General features: G+C 40.2%; 4 protein-coding genes across 17 annotated transcripts; 2 read left to right on the top strand and 2 right to left on the bottom strand.

The window, feature by feature from the left end:
• Positions 1 to 2,212: 2,212 nt before the first annotated feature.
• On the bottom strand, positions 2,213 to 6,058 carry LOC131017240 (uncharacterized). 5 transcript variants are annotated; one of them, XM_057945983.1, is made up of 6 exons: positions 4,411 to 6,058; positions 3,277 to 3,650; positions 2,999 to 3,182; positions 2,732 to 2,903; positions 2,461 to 2,551; positions 2,213 to 2,309 (listed from the first exon to the last, which is right to left on the bottom strand). In XM_057945983.1, the coding sequence occupies exon 1, from the start codon at positions 5,811 to 5,813 to the stop codon at positions 4,473 to 4,475; it is 1,341 nt and encodes a 446-aa protein (XP_057801966.1). In that variant the 5' UTR covers positions 5,814 to 6,058; the 3' UTR covers positions 2,213 to 2,309; positions 2,461 to 2,551; positions 2,732 to 2,903; positions 2,999 to 3,182; positions 3,277 to 3,650; positions 4,411 to 4,472. The 5 variants fall into 5 exon arrangements, with proteins under 5 accessions (XP_057801966.1, XP_057801965.1, XP_057801964.1 ...); XM_057945982.1 differs by lacking the exon at positions 2,732 to 2,903; XM_057945981.1 differs by lacking the exon at positions 2,213 to 2,309 and having other exon boundaries at positions 2,351 to 2,551.
• Positions 6,059 to 7,015: 957 nt separating this feature from the next.
• Positions 7,016 to 7,726, top strand: LOC131018210 (uncharacterized protein At4g02000-like). Its single transcript, XM_057946935.1, has one exon. The coding sequence runs from the start codon at positions 7,016 to 7,018 to the stop codon at positions 7,724 to 7,726; it is 711 nt and encodes a 236-aa protein (XP_057802918.1).
• A 3,778-nt stretch (positions 7,727 to 11,504) lies between these two features.
• LOC131018209 (uncharacterized) lies at positions 11,505 to 12,282 on the top strand. The gene has a single exon (XM_057946934.1). It carries the CDS (start codon positions 11,620 to 11,622, stop codon positions 12,280 to 12,282), a length of 663 nt encoding a protein of 220 aa, XP_057802917.1. The 5' UTR covers positions 11,505 to 11,619.
• Positions 12,283 to 12,485: 203 nt separating this feature from the next.
• On the bottom strand, positions 12,486 to 18,643 carry LOC131017239 (extra-large guanine nucleotide-binding protein 3-like). 10 transcript variants are annotated; one of them, XM_057945975.1, is made up of 10 exons: positions 18,493 to 18,643; positions 17,506 to 17,871; positions 16,195 to 17,412; positions 15,960 to 16,097; positions 15,759 to 15,863; positions 15,508 to 15,687; positions 14,816 to 14,990; positions 14,303 to 14,550; positions 13,970 to 14,142; positions 12,486 to 13,245 (listed from the first exon to the last, which is right to left on the bottom strand). In XM_057945975.1, exons 3-10 carry the CDS (start codon positions 17,164 to 17,166, stop codon positions 12,654 to 12,656), a joined length of 2,583 nt encoding a protein of 860 aa, XP_057801958.1. In that variant the 5' UTR covers positions 17,167 to 17,412; positions 17,506 to 17,871; positions 18,493 to 18,643; the 3' UTR covers positions 12,486 to 12,653. The 10 variants fall into 10 exon arrangements, with proteins under 10 accessions (XP_057801958.1, XP_057801959.1, XP_057801957.1 ...); XM_057945976.1 differs by having other exon boundaries at positions 18,249 to 18,509; XM_057945974.1 differs by having other exon boundaries at positions 17,506 to 17,571; positions 18,249 to 18,507.
• Positions 18,644 to 21,199: the final 2,556 nt, after the last annotated feature.

The raw sequence follows: 21,199 nt of genomic DNA, 5'->3' as shown, positions 1-21,199 counted from the left end.
GACAAAATTACTCTTATGAGCTTTATATAATTATAAAGCTATAATAAAATCATAAAATAAGGTCCAACATGCTTCTATATCACTTCAATATTAACTTTAGGATGTGTTTTTAATAAAACTCAATACTCGTGATAATGTCATGAATATTCTTTCTTATCTTTCATGTTGTAGAGCCTCTCTATAATAGCTTCATTATTACAATAACATTTATAAGTATATTCTGAGAGAGAATTCATAATTGGCAAAAAAAAAAAATAGAACCTAATTCTGTGTAAACCTCGAAAAATAAAAAGTTAAGAATATAGTACTAGAAAGAACTCATAATATACATATGTAAAAATTGTTATATTATTTCATGTTAAAAATTAGAATAGAAACTACACTTTTCATTAATATATGTGAAATGACAAAAATATCCCTAGAAATTTTGAAAAATTCCAAGGGTGTCTAGTGATCCCACTGCCCCCATCTGGCTCCGCCAGTGCCTGTATGCATTACATTTTGGATAATTGTCCGGATCTATAATTTTTCTTTGAAGTCTCTTCCCACGTAGGATTCATTATTAAATAAATTAAATACAATATAATTCTTCAATAAAAATCCACTCTGATACGATTTAGGTGAGAGCGTGAGAGAGTGTGATGTGTATGTTTTATAATTATAAAATAACAAATTCATTAGGGTATTTTGATATATAAGTAGAGATGTCAAAATCGACCCGGCCCGATGGGCCGGCCCGGCTCGCCCGGGTTAGAAGGCGGGCTGGGCTTGAAAAAATAGAGCCCAAAAAAAATCGGGCCTAAAAGCCCGGGGTTTTTGGCCCGTCGGGCTTATCGAGTTTCGGGCTTTTAAGCCCGGGGTTTTCGGGCTTTTTTGGCCCGCCCATTTATGTTATATATATATATATATATTTGTATCTATATATATATACACATTAAGGAAACTTTAAAAGACTAAATTATCTCAAGCTGGATTACAAAAACAAAATTTAATTCATGTTAATTTATATTTAACAATGATATGATTTATGATTTTTATTTTTTTTGTGAGAACTATCTTGTCGATTAATAATGCACTAATTAAATACATCATTTGTTATGAATTTTTAATTGCTCCATTTGTGTAGAGCAGCAATGCAGCATATGGTGTATTCTAGCTCAAATTTGAGATGTTTGTGCCGAAATTAAGATATAAGAGTCCAAGTTTATTAATTTAAATTTGAGTTAATTTTTTAATTTAAATTATTTTTTATTATTTTTGTAAAAAAATAATATTAAAAAAATTATGGGCCGGTTTAGCCCGACCGCCCGATGGCCCGAGAGGGGCTGGGCTGGGCCTAGAATTTTGTAGCCCGATCTAATTTCGGGCCGGCCCAACTCGGCCCGAAAAAATTGAAAGCCCAGTGGGTTCGGGCCGGGCTGGCCCGACCCGTACCATTTGACATCTCTATATATAAGTTCAAAAGGTGAGGTTATTGTGTAATTTATTTTGTGAAGGGTGACGTCAATTCTGAATATTCCAGATTAATGGGGTCAGTTTTGAATAATCAAGAATTAAATCATGGGCAATTTGAACAGATATCTAAGTATTTGATATAATTTGAATTTTTTAAAGTTCATAGGGAAAATGAATTTTGAGCAAAGTTCGTGATATTACACGCAATTAACCCAAAAATTAAAGGCATACTTAGGCACGGACACAAATATATAGTATCATGTTGAATGTGTAACCTCTCATTTAACAAAATAAAATTAAATATGATAACCTATAGAGAAATCAAGGAACGGTCTTTTACCTATCTCTCCTCACTCGATACAACTTCATTATTAATAAAAAAATTATAGATCAGATGCAAACACATTTCATTGTTACAGTTGGTTGAAAACACTCAGTGGTGTGTGTGAAAAGGACAGTGGACAAATAAGTTAGATTGTCACTTCTGTTATTTGTTCGAGCGTCGAAAGGCCACAACATTCGTACAATTTCTTTTACTGCTTCTCAGAAATTCAAGTGGAGCCAATTGTATATTCATGAGAGAGAGAGAGAGACAGAGAGAGACCTGTGGTATTGAAGCAGTAGCTGCCACCACAAATTCTTGGAAGCCACATGTTTTATCCAAAGTGGATTCCAATTCACATCTTCGCATTCAAAAAATGGTTACTCATTGGTACATTTGTGTTGAATCATCACCTGCAAATTAGAGCTGGGCAACTAATCCGGAAGCGGCAAACGCTTCAATTTTCAAATAATATTTGAATTGGATTTCCATTAGGAGCACTAACTCATGCTTCTGCTCCTATTATCACTACCTACAAATTCATCTATTGTTAATATGCACAGCACCAACCTCTAACAAAATATCTGCAAGAATGCAGGCAGAAAGTAAAACTGAGACGCAGAGAATCGTTCAACAGAGTAAAAAAAACTACAGCTTTGGCAACTAATGCATACCATACATACCTGTGTCTTGAGCTAGCGCGTTGTATGCAGGCGCACAGACTTTCTGGAATCATCTCTCTGTTCTTGGCCTCTATGGTGCCTGATTCATAACCTGGCACCAATAAAAGGAAAAGTTCAGGCTAATTTTCCATAGATGTTTTTCTTGAAATAAAGTAGTACATTTACAATTTTGAAGTTTGACTAAAGCTATTATGTCTAGATGCTTGATTCTACAAAACAACTGGGAAAAACAGTTTAGCAACTTAAAAAAATAGAATATTAGGAAAGTAACCTTGTGCAGAAGTGGAGCATTGTTTTATCTTTTGTGTAATTTTCTTGAAATAAAGTAGTAGATTTACAATTTTGAAGCTTGACTAAAGCTACAATGTCTAGCTAGATGCTTGCTCCTACAAAACAACTGGACTAGGGATTTCCTCACTGCTTCTCTTGCCAGTTCTATGTGCCTGTTGAAGTAATTTTCTACATCATTTCATAACTCACTCTTGTAACTTCTTTTGTCGTTAGAATGGGGAGAAATAGGATTTAACTTATAACTGACCTGACTCTCTAAATAGTTAGTCATGCTGTAATCAGCTTGTGGGTTTTCAAGAAGGCCCATTGTGAACTTAACTCTTGAGTATTCTCTTCACGGCATCATCAATCCGGCTCATCAGAATGGACTTACTTCTCACTAACGAAGTTAGTCCGTTCATGAACTCAGTATAGTTATCCGGGATCATGACCTGGAATTTACAGCAACAAAAACAAACATTATTTGTCGACTGACTTAGACGTGGAAATGCAACGGCAGCAATTATATAGTATATAGCAACGAACCGTTTCAATGCCAACCCCGATTCCTGCTAGAATCGAATATGTGTAGTTGGCATGAGGCGGATCAGTTATTAGGTCTATGTCCTTATAATCCGAGATGACAAATCCCAGATATATATATTATATATGGGGTAATGTCAAGAAATTTCACTTTGTTATATAAATTAAAAACTAAAACAGAGGATGATGAGGTTGGTCACTCTGAAGCATAGAGTTTTCTTGAGAAAACCAGTGATGAGATTTGTGTTAGCTGCATCTTGTCTCCGTTGAAGCTGGAGTAGGAGACCATGATAGTGGCGACGCCCTTGCTTACGGAACAGTATGAAAATAGCCTTGTACAGAACTGGAGCATTGTTTCATCCTCTGTGTAGGAACCCCTGTAAAAAGTAGAAACATAATTGGAGCATATCCAGGTTGGTTTTCTGTCCAATCATGCTCCTTAGTGGAGAGGATGATAACATAGATCATAGGCATTTAATCAAAACGAGCCATTGGAATTTCTAAAAGTTTAAACAGCATAAAGCAATTCTTATCCCACCTGCATACAGGAACCTGAACTCAACCTGACCAGCCTAAAGTGATAACAAAATTGAAAAGTAAGCTCGAAACTAAGTTCATGTAGATTTCTTCAGAAAAATTCAGAAATCCTTAGTAAGATTGTCGGCACTTCATGATACTCCACAATTTCACAAATCAAGCCAGTTATTTATGCTTTATTTGCTTCTTGTTCATCATCTGCGTAATTACTCAGAAACACAAACAAGAACCTAAAACATTGCTCAGGTGGATAAGATAAGGTGATAATTTTGGCCCAAGTTCAAGAAATACATGCATTTCTTGTTCACAAAGCACATTGAAGTTCTCTCTTTTCAGACCCCAATCTAAATTGACCATACATACAGAATATATCAAACAATTTGGCTGTTGCAATTGTCTCTGAAATGTAAACACATTTCAAAGCACAACTATATAAAGCCATAGGCAACATCAAATTTCACATACACCAGAAACTTCAAAAATCTTCCAATGTAAAACACATGAAGTAAACATAGAGGAACATAAAACAAAATTTTACAACAAATGGATAGGCCGGAACAAAACTCAATCCAAACTTTCAATATGTTAAATGATGCTTACCCTAAACTAAAAACTGGGTATAACTATGACATGTAATGTTATTTTTACTCTCATCCAAATCTTTAACATCTCACACCACTACCATTGCAACACTGATCTTTTTTCCCACGAGCAGGCTTCTTTGAATAAGAAGAATTCCACTCCCCTCCATCCTGCGCATAATAATCCATCGGATAATCCACACCCTTTTGCCCGTTGCCATTTCCACAACAACCTTCCTTCATGGCCCCTTCCAAACTATCATTACATACTGGTTTCCTCTCCCACCACCCGGCCAAATCCCCGAGTGCAATCTCAGCCTCGAAGGATGTCAGCAGCGGCTTCTTAAACGCATCGCCCCAATCAATAGACAATCTGGGGCACGCAATCTGAACCCAAGCATCCACTGCATCGCCAAACAGCTCAATCTTCTTAGGCGACAATTCGGATATCAAAACCACCATATAATCCAATCCTTTATCCCTCATTTTCCCTTCCAACCTGTTCAACACCACAGGATTCCCTTGCCTGCCTAAGGTCCCCAACACAATGCCCCACGTTTTCGCCCCTTTCGCCCTCTCTATCGCATTTCTCCTATTCCCCTTCATCCCCTCATGATCATACTCCTCCAAGAACAACTTCCCCAAATAAGGATCATACCTAAACGCCTTAATATCCGGATTCGCAATCATAAACGCCTCCAAATGGAACCTTCCATCCGCCACAAAGATAATCACATTGTCCTTCCCCGCAGAATCATGTAATTTCACGCTTGGCGCAGTGCACCCGAGGACTTCCCCCGCAGAAAGGGGCTTAGATTGGGGAATCAAAACCCTAAACCCTAAATTCTCCAGCTCCGGCTTCACCGCGCGGATCGCGTTCGAAAATTGAATAGTTCCAGCCATGACGAAATTACTGATCTGATTAGGGCTAAAATTGTAACTCAGCTCGTGCAGGAGCTTCCGCGTGTTGATGGCGATCTCGACGAAGATGTAGAGCACAGGAACGGTGGTGCAATCGATGGGGACGAGGCAGCTGTGGCCGAAGTGCACGAGCAGGTGCACGTCGAGCGCGCGCGCGGAAAGGTCGTCGACGCAGCAGGCGCCGTAGGTGACGTCGCCTAGGATGAAGCAGTGCGCGACGGCGCCGAAGGTGGCGAGTATGTCGGAGATGACGAGTGAGTACATGAGGAGGCCCTCCGGGAACTGGAGAGCGACGCGGGTGGCGTTCGAGGAGCGCACGCGCCAGATGATTTTGTGGATCTCGAAGTTGTAGTTGGCCGGGAGGAGGGAGATAGCGGCGTTGAGCGCCGCGTCGTTGAGGATTGAGTCGGGGATTTGGTTCTTTACGAAGCGCTTCGGCCGCGGTTTCGGCGGAGGCTGCTGTTGCTGCACTAACTGGTCGTCGGCGGTTGCTTCAGCCATCGTCGGCGGCCGGAGACTGGTTACTGTGAGAAGAAATACGCTCGAGTGCGTGTCGGCGATTTCCAGCTGCTGATAAATTTAGACTTGGACTCTTAACCTTGGGCCATTTGTAAAGCCCAGCACTAGCACACCTCATATTTGGGTTTGCTTCTTTATTCTTTGACTTCGCACAACTTATATATTTGGTCTAAATATATAGTATTAAACCCTAAATTATACCTACTTTACTGAAAATATTTCAAATTATAAAAAATACTTTTAAAAACTTCAAATTATTAAGTTTATATCTAAAATATCCCGCATTCAATTTTTCAGTCCCCAAAATCATGATGTGGTTCGCGCGGATGACATCGTATGATTTATATTTTATTTCCGTAAATGGCATGACACAAAATCACATCATTTTTATGTCATATCATTTAAAAAAATTAAGTCGATGTTGGGAAAACTGACCTTTTGTGTTTTGAATCAGCTGACGTGAGACAAAACGACGTTATTTTTTTAAATGGTATGACACAAAACAACGTTATTTTGTGTCATGTTATTTAAAACAATAAAATATAAAATACACGATGATATTGGGAGAGTCACGTCATAAATTTCGGAGATTGAAAAATGGATGCATGATATTTTTAATACAAAATAGTTTGAGGTTTTTAAAAACATTTTTTATAGTAAGAAATATTTTTTATAAAATAAGTCTGGTATATTTACCCTATATCTTTAACTATCTAAAATATTTTTCTAAATTACAAACTACCGACTTTGTTTCAATTACACCTTTCTTCCCTTTTTTGACCTTGGAAAATTAACGCGATTCGCCAAATATCATGCGATATTTAAAAATATATATATTTTTTTAATTTATATGTCACAAAACGACATTGTTCTGACTAATGTGAATTTTTTAAAAATAGATTTTTTTTTTTTTCCTATGACTAAGATACAAATTGCTAATAATTTAGAGAATAAAAGAAGGATGGTTAAGGAGCTAAATTACCCCTAATAGTTACAACGGAAAACAAATACTACTCTCTAACTTTAGGTTTTGTGATCTTCATACTAAATTGATGTAGTACTAAAAGATCATGGCAATAGCAGTACACGATCTTACTCTCCTTGTTGAGAGCCTTTGTTTTTCTCCTTGTTGAGAACCCTAGTTTTTCTTTGTTTCCTTTCGCTGTTTTTCCATGGAAGATAAGATGGCAGGTTTGAATCTTTCCAATGAAGATGATGAAATACTCATCGACGAGGAGATCACTGGTGAATCAAATGTTGCTGTTGACCTTTGTTTGGTGGGCCGTTTCCTTACTGATCAGCCAATAAATTTCAATCTGATGAGGAGCCGCCTGGCGAGCATTTGGCGTCCGGGGAAGGGAGTTTTTGTTAAAGATATTGGGCAAGGTCGGTTTATATTTCAATTTTTTCACGAGATCGATTTGCTCAGAGTTTATGATGGTGGACCATGGTCTTTTGGAAATTTTTCCCTTATTCTACATCGGCTCAAAAGGGGAGAGTTTCCGTTGTCCGTTCCGTTGGATATTCTGCCGTTCTGGGTCCAAATTCATAATTTGCCGGCTGGATTTCTAACCGAAGGTGTGGGTCGTCTTCTGGGGAATTTTATTGGTTCTTTTTTGGAGTATGATAGCACAAATACTTCTGAGATTTGGAGGCAATACATGAGAGTGCGAGTTGGAGTCCGTGTATTGGAGCCTCTAAAGCGTTTTAAAAAGCTCAAGCAAAAGGATGGCACCACTTTTGTGGTTAACTTTAAGTATGAACGTCTACATGTGTTCTGCTTTTTGTGTGGGCGCTTAGGTCATTCTGAAAGTTTTTGTGAGTTGATGTTTAATTCTCAATCGAAAGACATGGCTCGGGAGTGGGGAGTCGATCTCAAGGCTGCTGATCGGTGAGGACTATCGCTCGCCGGTGATAAATGGATCAGATCTGAAGATCCAAAAGGAAACCCTAGTGGGATGGTCGTGGATAGTAAGTTTCCTAATGCTAGGGTGGCGGCGGATATTAGGGTTTCTAATGCTAGGGTTTTCATGGATGGAAAAAGGAAAGAGCTTGAAAATAGGGATGTTTCTCTTCCCATATCTGCAGCTGTTGATCACATTGATTACATCCCACAAAATTCGCAACAGCTGGTTCTTCGGGACATCAGTAACACGACTATTGCCAAGGATTATATGATGACTGACGATTCTTTAGAGATGCATGTGGATGAAAGAAAACGTCGTCGGAGTGTTACTAATATTGCAACTGATTCTACTTCCGCGTTAGTTACTTTTCCTGCTGGTTCTTCCGAGGATGGTTCTGACGCATACAACTCTCAACTGGTGGGCTCCGGATCCGGGGTCGGCCGGATCCAATGAATGCGATAGGCTGGAACTGTAGGGGTTTGGGCCAACCTCTTGCAGTTCCTATTCTTTCGGAACTCGTGAGAGTTCATAAGCCCCAGTTTCTCTTCCTCTGTGAGACGATTTCCACTAAGGCTCGCATGGAGGAGTTTTGTGTTAGATTAAATTTTGAAGGTTGTTTTGTGGTTGATAGTGTGGGTCGGAGTGGTGGTCTTTGCATGTTTTGGAGGTCTTCGAGTACTTGTAAGATGACTGGTTATTCAAATAATCATATTGACATGATGGTTTCGGATAGTCGTGGTGATTGGAGACTTACGGGGTATTATGGCTTTCCAGAAAGATCGAGACGAAGGGATTCTTGGCAACTGCTAAGACGTCTCGCGGGACTCCATTCTTGTCCGTGGGTTGTTCTGGGTGACTTCAACGATCTTCTTGATCCGGGGGATAAACGCGGTCGCGTTGAGCATCCTAATTGGCTTTTTTCGGGCTTTAGATCGGCGGTTATTGATTGTGGTTTGACTGATATCCCGCTGGTGGGTTATCAATTCACGTGGTCGCGTGGTTTGGGCACGTCTAATTTTGTCGAGGAACGATTAGACAGAGGCATGGCCTCCTTTAGCTGGAAATCTCTCTTTCCAGGAGCTACTCTCACTCCGCTCACTGTCCCAATGTCGGATCACGTTCCTTTATTATTGAACTGCTCTAGTTCGATCTATTCTTTGCCTTCTAGACGTTTCCGTTTTGAAAATAAATGGTGCATGGAAACGGATTTTCCTAACGTGGTTCGCAATTGTTGGACGAATCTTCATGGTATTTCTATTTTGGACCGGCTTACGGCTGTTTCTGAATCCATTTCGATTTGGGCTCGTAATCTTCGTCACAATAAAGGCTTCGATAAATCCAAACTCCAGAAATTGATTATTTCTCTTACTGGACGATCTGATTCGGACTCTATCAGAAAGCTTAAGAGGGCTCGTGAAGATCTTGCTGGTTTATTTCTTCGTGAGGAGGCCCATTGGAAGCAAAGAGCCAAGCAGCATTGGCTTAAGGAGGGGGACTATAATTCTAAGTTTTTTCATGCCATGGCGTCGGCGCGTAAAAAGAAAAATACTATTATTAAGTTACAGAGGGATGACGGAAGTTGGACTGCGGGAGATGATGATATTAAACAAGTCGTCGTGGACTATTTTACGCGTTTGTTTGATCTCCCTCAAGCTCACAATGATTTCCATCGAGTTCTTGATAGACTTTCGCCGTGTGTTGATTATGATAAAAATATGGAACTGACTAGAGAGTTCAATATTGAGGAATTCCGGGCTGCCCTCTTTGAGATGCACCCCGACAAGTCTCCGGGGCCAGATGGTCTCAATCCTAATTTTTACCAGAAGTTTTGGCAGGTGATGGGTGGCGATATCTTTAGCAGCTGTGCAGCGTGGCTTTCTGAGGGGCATTTCCCGATTGGTCTTAACCACACTTGGATTTCTCTCATTCCTAAGGTTGAGTCCCCGGCTAATATGAAGGAGTTACGTCCTATTGCTTTATGTAATGTCCTTTATAAAATTATTTCCAAAGTCCTTTGCAATCGTTTGAAGCAAGTGCTACCCAATCTTATTGATCGAGCCCAATCGGCGTTTGTGGAGGGGAGGCTGATACAAGACAACATCTTAATCGCTTTTGAAGCTATCCATTCTATGAAACGGAAGACTCGGGGTAAGTTTGGTTCTTTTGCCTTTAAGATTGATATTAGCAAAGCTTACGATAGAGTGAATTGGGATTATCTTGATGCTGTTCTTCGTAGACTCGGTTTTTGCGATAAATGGCGCGACTGGATGAGACTTTGTGTGCAGACCGTTTCTTACGATGTGTTAGTAAACAACTCTACTGTTGGTCCTATCAATCCAGGTCGGGGACTTAGGCAGGGTGACCCGCTCTTGCCGTATCTCTTTATTCTTTGCGCCGAAGGTCTTTCTGCTATGATTAAACATGAGACGGATAGGGGAAGCATGCATGGTGTGCAGCTTGGTCGCGGGGGTCCTTCTATTTCTCATCTCATGTTTGCCGATGATTGCATGTTTTTCTGTCGAGCTGTGAGACAAGAATGTGTGGTTCTCAAGCGTGTTTTGGCTGATTATGAGGCTGCTTCGGGCCAAGCTATCAATCTCCAGAAGTCTGGTATCTTTTTTAGTTCAAATGTGAGCAATGAAGATCGTGATGATATTTCTTCGTTTATGGGGGTTTCTCTTCCACTCAATACTGGGAGATATCTTGGGCTGCCCTCACTTGTAGGACGAAATAAAAGAGAGATCTTCAACTACCTTCGTGATAGGCTGTGGAATCGGATCCAGGGGTGGAATAATAAGAAGCTTTCTAAAGCCGGGAAGGAAATTCTCATAAAAGGCGTTGCTCAAGCCATTCCCTCTTTTTGTATGGCTATCTTCTCTTTACCTGTGGGCTTGACTGATGAACTTGAACGGATGTTGAACTCGTTTTGGTGGGGTAATAATGGTTTGGAAGGTAAAGGTATTAAATGGATGAAATGGCATCGTCTTTGTGTGGATAAGAAATTGGGTGGTCTTGGTTTTCGAAGTTTACAACTCTTAAATACTGCCATGCTCGGGAAAACTGGTTGGCGATTAATAGATGAGCCGGATGCTCTTGTGTGTAGAGTTCTCAAAGCAAAATACTTCCCTCGGGGGGATTTTCTTACTGCTCAAATTGGCCACAATCCGAGCTTTACTTGGCGCAGTATCTTAACTGCCCAAGATCTTGTGAAAAAAGGGTTGCGGTGGAGGATTGGTGATGGTGCAAGTGTACGTTTCTTTCAAGATCCTTGGTTAAAAACGACGGATTCTTTTAGAGTTGCTTCGGATAATTGCCCAGTGGGTTTTGAGAATATCATGGTACGTGATATGATGATGTCAGGGCAGAATAATTGGAATGTGGATCTTATTCATGATATGGTGTCTGAGGCTGATTTTCGAGCTATTATTAGCACTACTATTTTGCCTAACTCTGGCCCCGATAAGCTCATCTGGCACTCTACTAATAATGGTCGTTATTCGGTCAAGTCCGCTTATCATTTGGCTAGCTCTCTTACACTTGATGATGAATATACGGTTGATGGACAGTGGGGTAGCCTCTGGAAGATTGATGTTCCTCCAAAGGTCAAAAACTTCTTGTGGCGTGCGGCTAGAAACAATCTTCCTTCTAAAGCTTGTCTTTTGTCCCGGGGTGTCGCGGTGGGAGGAGAATGTCCTACTTGTAAGAAAGGTTATGAGAATCTCTGGCATACCTTTTTGTTCTGCCCTTTTGCAGAGGAATGTTGGCGAGTTAGTTGTCTTAATAATGGCATTGATAGCATCATTTCCAGCTGTGATTCCTTTGAGAGAGCTATTTTCTGTATTATCGGACATGCGGATAATGGTTTCAAGGTGAAGGTGTGTATGATGCTTTGGCAGATTTGGAGAGATAGAAATGGCGTGGTGTGGAGAGATCAGTTTCCTGTCCCTGCTCGTTCGGTCGAAGCAGCTGCCGCAGCTTGGTCCGATTGGAAACTCGCTCGTAAGCTTGTTGTTCCAAGCTGTTCTCCTGCAGCTCCTGTTGCTCGCTGTTCTGGATGGCATTCTCTTCCTGCTGGGCATATTAAATGCAACGTGGATGCAGCTTTTTTTGATGAAGAGAACAAGACGGGTTTAGGATTGGTTATACGTGATTATGAGGGTGCTTTTGTGGTTGGAAAATCTGTTCAGCTGATGGGTCGACGAAGTGTGGAGGAGGGGGAGTTACTTGGCATAAAAGAGGCTCTATCTTGGATTAAAGAACTTGGATACTCTAAGGGTGTGGTAGAGACAGATTGCAAGCGTGCTGCTGACTTCATCAGTTCGAGAGAAAGAAACTTATCGGAGGTGGGCATCATTGCGGACTATTGCAGGTCCGAGCTTCTCTCTTTACCGGATGTTGCTATTGCTCATGTTAAGCGCGATCAAAATGCTGTTGCTCATGGTTTGGCAAAGCTTGCGAGAGATTTATTTTCACATCATGTTTGGAGTGAACCCCCGATTTCTGTGGTGGGTCATCTTCATATTCCATGTTCGTGTGATCAATAATATAGTCTCTCGGTTTTCCTCAAAAAAAAAAAAACTTTAGGTTTTGTGTAACATAAATCCCTTTGCCTAACAACAAGTTAATAATCATTAGACACAGAGACTTATGACTCAATTTCTAAATGTTAAAAGATTAAATTACACAAAACATAATGTTAGAAACCTATTTATTTTTCACTCTAATAAGTTAGAAGTGTTTTCGTTACTTAATCCAAAAAAAAAAAATCTTACCAGCAAAAGACTTGTATAGGATAATGTTACACTTATAATCTGAAACCTGCAACACAATCCCACAAATATACACCTATTTACAATCCAAAATTGCATTTCAAAGCATTCTATATCACCAAAAAATCACATTGTATAATCATATTTTAGTCTTGTGGGTAAAAGGGCGAGGAGTCCACATCTGTTGTGCTGTAAAACGAGTCTTCTCCACCACCATAGTAGTTCTCTTCCTTGTCATCATCCCATCTAACCACCTCCCTCGTGTACTTGATTGCCTCGTCGACCGTGGCCCGGTCCCTCGCCCTCGCCTGCCACACGAAGAGCTTCCGCCCCGTCAGTGAAGCGTACAGCTCCTTGAACTTGACAGCCACGTAGAAGTAGGCTTGCTGCGCTAGGGACTGGTTGCTGTGCTGGGTCCGGACGGGGCAGAAGTCGGTGAACCAGTCGCACGTGCCTAGACAGACGCGGTTGATTTTCTCCTCGAAGAGGTCGTACTTGTTCAGGATCAGCACAAAAGGGGTGTCGCTGAAGCAAGGGTGCCTGATCATCGACTCGAAGAGGTCTCTGCTTTGGATCATCTTGTTCAGGAGCGGCTCCCCGCTGCTCTCCGGTGGGGACCACACCTGGTCGTAGTCGCTGAGGGCGACGCAGAAGACCACTGCTCGGACGTCCTCGAACATCTCCACCCACTTGCATCCCTCGTTCATCCCCTTGGCGTTCACTCTGATCAGTTGGTACCTGGGATATGGAGAAACGAGATTGCCGGCAAAAACTTTAGAACATAGCAACGACTGATTGCGTTACCGGAGATCATTAGGTGGCGAACATCATGTTTTGTGTACCCAACTTTTAGCGTTTTCTAAGAAAATGTATGTACTGTAATCAATGCTTTCTATTCAACCCCCCCCCCCCCCCCAACTATTTAGAAAAGTTTGATTTATGTCCCACTTTATTGAATCTGGCGACAGAATGATGAGTCACTTAGTCGGATTCTCAGACGAATTTTTCTTTTTCCACCTCACCCGCTAAACGATGTTGAAAAAATTATGTCCACCTAAGAAGAGAGAGAGAAGAACACAAAACATAGAAGCAGGTGGAAACTTTTCTTTTTTGAGTGAGGTGGAAAAAAGATCAAGGTGACTCATCATTACGTCGTCGAATTCTATAAAGCATGACATAAATCAAACTTTTTCAAACTCATCATTACGTCGTCGGATCTGTAAAGCATGACATAATCAAACTTTTCCCAAAATTGAGGGTGTTTTAATAGAAAAACGATAGTTGATGACATTTTTTTTAAAACGCTGAAGGTTGGGGACGGAAAACATGATAAACCCTAAAAATAAAGTGATGGATTGATCCATTCATATGGATGTTATGCATCTCAGAGAACCTCTGATTCAAAGATTTATGCAAATGACGAATTCAGTTTACTATATGAGTTGAAAGGAGGAACTCTTACTTGGTTGGAGACAGCAACGGGCCATCCAAATTATCCGTGTAGGTTTCTGACATAGGGCTCCGGTCGTCGAGGGAGAACTCCATAAAGGCCAAACCGTTCCCTTGCGTCACCCCTTCGGCATAAAGTATGTCACGGTCCGTAGGTTCGTACTCGTTGCTTGAAATCTCGACAGCCTGTGTGAGTACAAATAAGAGCGAGCTGACATCTAGGGAAGTAAACGAAGACGATCTTCCAAAAACAAGGTAAGTATATCTCAATCTACGACGGTTAGAAGCTATGAAGGTAACAGATGCATAATTGGGATGTTGAGAAGAAGAAAAATGCCGCAGTTACCCTGCTTAGGAAGTACTCGGTGACATCTGGTAGAAAGTGAAGTTCGTCCTTCCTCTTGTACGTCTCTTGTACAGCGGGATCTCTCCAAATTTCTTCAACGAGCGGTGCATACTCCCGCGTTGCAGCAGGAAAGAACGCCTCCAAGTCACCAGTGGCGATGATATCGAGGAGCCAGTCAGAGAAATGCTTCAACTTCGGATTGAGCGAGTATACACACTGACTATGTTCGCTGGAGTCGACACCTTCCTCTGCATCATGGAATCACATTCAATTTTAATCTGTTGATGGTAAAATCTTCATTAATCACAAAGCATTTTTCAAATTCGTTGTATTTTCCTATATTCCACGCGTAGAAACATGTCATCTTTAAACGTCACTTGCATATATAATGGGGGCCTGAGGCTTATGTTGGGGCCTTTTGGAACACGGTCCACACTTTCAAATCACGATGAAATATAAAAGTGAGAGCAGCACCAATAGAAAGCAAACATATAAGTTGAGCTTTCCAGTTACCCGATTCAGAGATCTGTTCATCTGAACTCGACCTGTTGCTTCCTAATACGGCCTCCTCAAAGCGCTCTCGGCCATCGAGCAGAATGCTGAGATACTTGTACATATTGCTTTGGATCATAAGCTTGATTTCCTGCAGTTCTTCAGTTGTAAACTTGCTCCCGTACAAAAATTTCGCCTGCCAACAGAAAAAGAAATGCAGTGAAGAAGCTGATTAATACAGAGAATAGAAGAAATGGTTATGATGAACAAAAAACAGTAGAATTAATGACTACATAGCATGATATATCAGAAACAAACATGATACACTAGTTAACACAAACATGTTTCGATTATTGCCATTTCAACATGCCATCAGTCTATTAGTTTTTGACAAACAAGTCGTATATTAGTATATTCTTCTAATCGTCTAGATTGAATGTAATTTTTAAGACATTCTAGTTAGGTTTCTTATTTCTAAAGTTAGATTGAATGTAATATTTTCTACATTTTGAGTTTAAGATTCGAAAAGACAATTTTCTTAAGATTTAATTTGGTGATGGGGGCTATTCTACAATTATTCACACAAAATACCAATAATTTGACGATTATAAAAGAAATTTTAAACAAACTCTTCTGTTTGGCGGGGCGTAAGCCCCCCTTGGATCCTCCTGGGTCCACCACTGCTTTCAAAGCAATTTGATCTAGATATTAACCTGCTTGAATATAGTGCTGGTTCCGGAGCCGGGAAGGCCGAGTAGGAGAAGCTTCTGGATCTTTTTCTGCTCGAGATAATTCGATACAGTAGCATAACTGCTAGGCTCGTCCCTGTGTCCGTGAGGCTGACCTTGGGGCACAGGCAAAGAGAACAAGGAACAGACGAATCGAGTTGATGCCTAGCAACATTAGGTTCAAACAGTTGGTCAGTTATTCAAATATTACAGCTTAAATTTATAAATTATCATACCTTTTCCCATATATTGCCTCTGATATTATTTTGGCCTTCTTCCTCGTAACGACCATCGTCATAAACCCAAAAATGAGTATCACGAGGGCATTGCACGTTGGCAAGCTGAGTCACAAACACCAAGTAAAGAATGTAAATCAAGAAATGTTTAATGTATTCACAACATCTACCAAGTATGCTCAGTTATAAACGTGGACCGACCTTTAATACTCTCAGCTCAAGTTTTGTGATTTCTCGACCATTCATGTATACCTCAGTGTTCCCGTTGCTCGCATGAGGACTAAGTTTCCCCGTGAAGTTTAGGTTCGAACTGATGATTTTATCCGGCTTTTCACCATCCTATTAGATTGGCAAGCAAAAACTGTATAAGAGCATTTTCAGACTTGAGGGAGTATTGACATAAATGAGTCGATCGACGTGTGATAAAGGAAACTACCTTTCCCCAAAGACCCGACTCCTTATCGTACCAGTACACGCCTGGCTTCAGTTTCCTGGGAGGAAGAGGGCATCCGAGGAGATCCGCCATCTCCTCAGGTTTCAAAGGATATCCATTCACAATCAGCTGCTCCGGTCGAAGCTGATTAGCCGAACACTCTCTTTCAGCCCTCATTATATGCTTGACTTCTAAAGGACTCAGTAAATGTGACAAAACCCTCGAATGTTTACCTAATTTGGCACGGTTCGGCTCATCAATGGGCTCGCCAATGCAAGCAACGCACTTCCGTCCCTCCGGCATCGACCCCATTGATCTGAGCACACAGTTGCTACAATACTTTGCATTACAAACCAGACATGATTCCTTTGTTTCCCACTTTCCTTTCCCACACCTATAACAGAATCTAGTTTGTTTTCTCTTCTTTTTTTTCTCTTTGGTCACGCCAACAAATTCGGGATACACTTGTTTCTCCGTATCCGGCACCCTCCCTTCCGACCTATCAAAAGTGTTAAAGGTGACGACTGTGGCCCTCCTCCCCTCGTTAGCAGGCTCTCTAGGGACACTACTTTTCTGACTGTACACTGAACCGAGGGAAGCCGAAGGGGAAGGGGAAGGCGAACGCGAAGATGAATCAGCATTCTGCAAAACTGACACCACGGACTCAGAACTTCCCGACATCCTAGGACTTTGACTAGGAGGACAGGTGACTGTTGCAATACGGGACACAGGCAAACGGATTGGTTCTAGCACATGGGCTGTTTCACTTGTAGATTCTGAATCAGGTTCAGCTACTGGAACTGCATCTGCAGTCGTGTCAACGGGTTCTACTCTTGGAAGCTCATATGAAATTGGAGGGCCCTTATACTCTAATGCTATCGAATAATCCATGCTATCCTCTTCGGGAAAGGGAGCCCCCGGAGGAAGCATTTTCCTCACCATCTCCCTCCAATCCTCACCCCCATTTTTATCCATCTTTTCTCACTCCAATGTTCCAAATTGGCCTAGCCACCTAGCTATAAAATCTTTAACCACGACCACAGTTCAACGGTTTCCCAAACCACACTAGATATCCAATATCCAGAAAATTCAACAAAGAAGCTTCCCTAATATCCAACAATCTACGGAAGGAAAGGGGAGTAACACAACTTGTTATCTATACAATCTTCAACCACGGCCACAGATCAATGGTATCCCAAACCACAATAGATATCTAATATCCTGAAAATTCAACAAAGAAGTTTCCTTAATATCCAACAATCTGTGAAAGGAAGGGGGGGGGGGGGGGGGGGGGGGCGTAACACAACTTGCTACCTATACAATCTTCAACCACGGCCACAGTTCAACGGTATCCCACACCACACTAGATTTATAATATTCCTAAAAGAAAATAAAGAAGCTTATTATCCAACAATCTACGAAAGGAAAGGGGCGCGAAACAACTTGCTATCTATACAATCTTCAACCACGGCCACAGTTCAACAGTATCCCAAACCACACTAGATATCTAGTGTCCTGAAAATTCAACAAAGAAGCTTCCCTAATAGTACCCAACAATCTGTGAAAGGAAAGGGGCTTAACACAACTTTGAATCACATAAAAAACTGCAGGAAAGTTCACAAAAATGAGCAGTTTGCAGTTCCAATTTCAAATCCATTGACATTTCTGCTCCTAAGAAACCTACACAACCCAAATATATCAACTGTTAAAACAGATAAATTCTTTGAAATGCAGTCAAAATTGGAAGAATTCTATAACATAGACTAATCAAAATATAAAGACAACCAGAAATATAAGAGTCCAGTAAAGCAGAGAGCAATAATAGTTTATAGGCACATCTAAATCAGAATTATGAAATTCCAAATCATACATTAGCTTGATAAGGAAAGGTTGAAAATTTCATAGTCATACTTCCACTACAAATAAAAGGGAACTAAACCAACTTCCAACTTTTCAAACCAACTCCATTCCATGAATCTAAACAGTTAAAAGGAACGCGCATGTGCAAAAGCTAAGGTGGGGCAAAAATATCAAGAAATGCGTGAAAAAAAAATTACCTTTCGTAGAAAGCAAAATACTTAAAATCTGAATTTTGTGGGTGTGTGTTGTGTGTGTGTATCTGATAAAAGGACAAAGCTTCGGTGAACGAATCAAAGGGAGAGTAAAGGCTGCTTTTTTAGGCTCTTAAAGCTGTTTAAAAATTAAGAGGGCTAAACTAAAGCCTAAAAATTCTTTCTTTGAAAGAATCCAACCTTTTCCGAATAGTAACATAAATTAATGTGGGCATATGAAAGATCATACCTTCCATAAGCATATGCGAGATGTGCTGAGCATAGTTAGAGATAAAGAAGGAGAGAGATGGGTCCCACTTGAGTGCACCAGTAGTTTAGACTCTGATGACGATGACAGAGTGGAAAATGTTAATGGATGGAGAGCGTGGTGTACACTTGCTATTGTTGCAGCTGGGTTTTGTCTGAAAACAATTTTACTTTTTTGTATTTTCTTTAGCATTATCAACTGGAAGTCTCTATCGTATTACTCTCACCGTCCCAACCAATCTATCAATGTTTCTTTTTTTATCGTTCTAATTAAGTTAATTAATTTTTTATATAGAATAAATATAAACAAAAAACATTTAATAATTTATTAACTTTATTACTAAACACGCTTAAAACACTAGATACGCTTAAAACATGTTTATTGCATTTAATTTTTTCTTCGCATTTGAAATTTTGATTGCCATTTTGTCTTCTTTGTCGTTGCCATTTGTTTAAGCTTCTTTGGTTTTCTTTTCAATATAGTTGTTTCATACATTAAAATTTCAACCATGCATATGTTTTGGAATAATGTGGTATTTAAATTAATATATTGTATGTACTTTTAATTTTAGTTATGTTTTATATGAATTTGATTTTCAATGATTATATGTGCGTTTGAATTTTAAATTTTTTAAACATGATTATATTAATTTTTAAAATATATTTTATAATTTAAAAAAATAATTTTGCGTGTAATTATATTAATTTTATTAGTGCAAAATATAATAAAAAAATTAAAATACATAATATATTTGTAATAGTGATCGTTTGATTTATGAATAGTTAAATATGAGGTAATATTAATAGTGAGAATATGAGATAGTTGAAAAATAAGATAGTTGGTGATGTAACATACGTATGGTACCACTATAGGGTAGCACTATAGTGATACTTTTAGAATTTATAGTTACATTTTAATAATAATTTATAATTTTTTATTACTAAGTATTATTAAGATTCACTTTTTCATAAAGATCCTAATTGGACGCACCACGTAATATATATTAAAATTTTCATTTGTAGTGCGTAAGATATTTAACTTTATTTTATCCATAAATTTAATTTAATTTAAATACTTAAAACTTCCCAAAAAATAAATAAGTATTTAATACGATATTTAATAAGATCGAAATAACATGCTTTGTGATTCAATACAAATATAGCAAATGTTAGAGTCGAAAACCAAATAAATAGTTGTTGTCGTGTGTTGTTTATGATTTCGTAAGTTTATAATCCAGTTTGTATACTCTGGTGTTGTAAAGTTTACTCTGGTGAAGTTGCCAGAGCAGAGGAATCGCTGCTGCCAGAGCAGAGAGATCGCGCTGCTGGCAGAGCAGAGAGATCGCGCTGCTGGCAGAGCAGAGAGATCGCGCTGCTGCCAAAGTCAGAGCCGAGGCATATCAGAGTCAGAGTTGTCAAGGCAGAGTCAATACTCCAGAGACAGAGTCAAAGTTTCCTTTGCAGAGCTAACTGTTTTGCATAACGGTTTCTTTGATGGTTGTTTACAGCTCATTATTTTCAAAGCTTGCTATATAATGAGCAATTGGGTGTCTAAATGTAAAAAAAAAACCAGTCAACACTTGTAACACCTTGTAAAATTCTCAGTTCGCGAATCAATAATAGAAGCTCCATTTCTTGGTCCCGTGGATGTAGGGTTTCAGCCCGAACCACGTAAATTTTTTGTGTTCATCGCAATTTCTTCGTCGATTTTCTTTACAAGTGGCGCCGTCTGTGGGAATTCTTGATCCACAACCGACGCAAGAATGTCGATGCCACGAATTGAGACCGAGAAGTTTACGGGGAAGAATGATTTTGGGTTATGGCGTATCAAGATGCGTGCATTGTTGACCCAGCAAGGTTTGGCGGCAGCTCTGAAAGGGGATGATGAATCTTCTTCATCGGCGGTTACAAGGGATTCCGCGGCAGCTGTGGAGGCAGAACTCAAGAAAGCAGAAATGCGTGAGAGGGCCCATAGCCTTATCATCCTATGCCTAGGTGATAAGGTTTTGAGGGAGGTAGCCAGGGAGAAATCTGCAGCGGTGGTGTGGGCAAAGTTGGAGGCGATTTACATGACAAAATCGCTCGCGAATCGGTTGTTCTTGAAGCAGAGGCTGTACTCCTACAGAATCTTGGATGGAAAACCGATTGATGATCAACTGGATGTATTCAATAAGATCATTGATGATCTTGAAAATGTTAATGTGCGAATAGGAGATGAGGATCAAGCAATTATCCTACTCAATGCTCTCCCGAGTTCATATGATCAACTCAAGGATGCTATGTTGTATGGGAGAGAAAGTGACATCACTGTGGAGGAGGTTCAGTCTGCTCTGAAATCTAAGGAACTACATAAGGCATCATCAACATCATCTCACAAGAAAGAGGCTGTTGGTGAGGGCTTGACTGTAAAACAGAAAGGGGATAAATCCAAGAAATCCAAGAAGGAATTCAATAAGGGTAAACAGGAGAAGGGAAACAAGAACTCTGATGATGATGTTCAAACTTGCTATCACTGCAAGAAGCCGGGCCATTGGAAGAGGGACTGCCACATTTGGAAGAAAAGCTAAAAGCAGTCTAACACTACCAAGAAGCAAGAGCCCAAGGAGCAAGAGCAGTGTGACACTGCAGAGGCTTTGAATGTGATGCAAGGTGATTTGGATGACCAATGGATACTGGATTCAGGGTGCTCA

This window comes from Salvia miltiorrhiza, chromosome 3 (genome assembly GCF_028751815.1).
Source record: "Salvia miltiorrhiza cultivar Shanhuang (shh) chromosome 3, IMPLAD_Smil_shh, whole genome shotgun sequence".
Taxonomy (NCBI): domain Eukaryota; kingdom Viridiplantae; phylum Streptophyta; class Magnoliopsida; order Lamiales; family Lamiaceae; genus Salvia; species Salvia miltiorrhiza.
This window is presented reverse-complemented; position numbering and strand designations above follow the sequence as displayed.

Bases quoted from the DNA above. Each gene is read 5' to 3' on its own strand.
- LOC131017240 (XM_057945983.1), bottom strand. From the start codon at position 5,813: ATGGCTGAAGCAACCGCCGACGACCAGTTAGTGCAGCAACAGCAGCCT.
- LOC131018210 (XM_057946935.1), top strand. From the start codon at position 7,016: ATGGCAGGTTTGAATCTTTCCAATGAAGATGATGAAATACTCATCGAC.
- LOC131018209 (XM_057946934.1), top strand. From the start codon at position 11,620: ATGATGCTTTGGCAGATTTGGAGAGATAGAAATGGCGTGGTGTGGAGA.
- LOC131017239 (XM_057945970.1), bottom strand. From the start codon at position 17,166: ATGGATAAAAATGGGGGTGAGGATTGGAGGGAGATGGTGAGGAAAATG. The intron at 15,688-15,758 runs GTATGATAATTT...TAATGTTGCTAG, and splicing joins GAGGCAATATATGGGAAAAG to GCATCAACTCGATTCGTCTG. The intron at 13,246-13,969 runs GTAAGAGTTCCT...TCCATATCCCAG, and splicing joins CCGTTGCTGTCTCCAACCAA to GTACCAACTGATCAGAGTGA.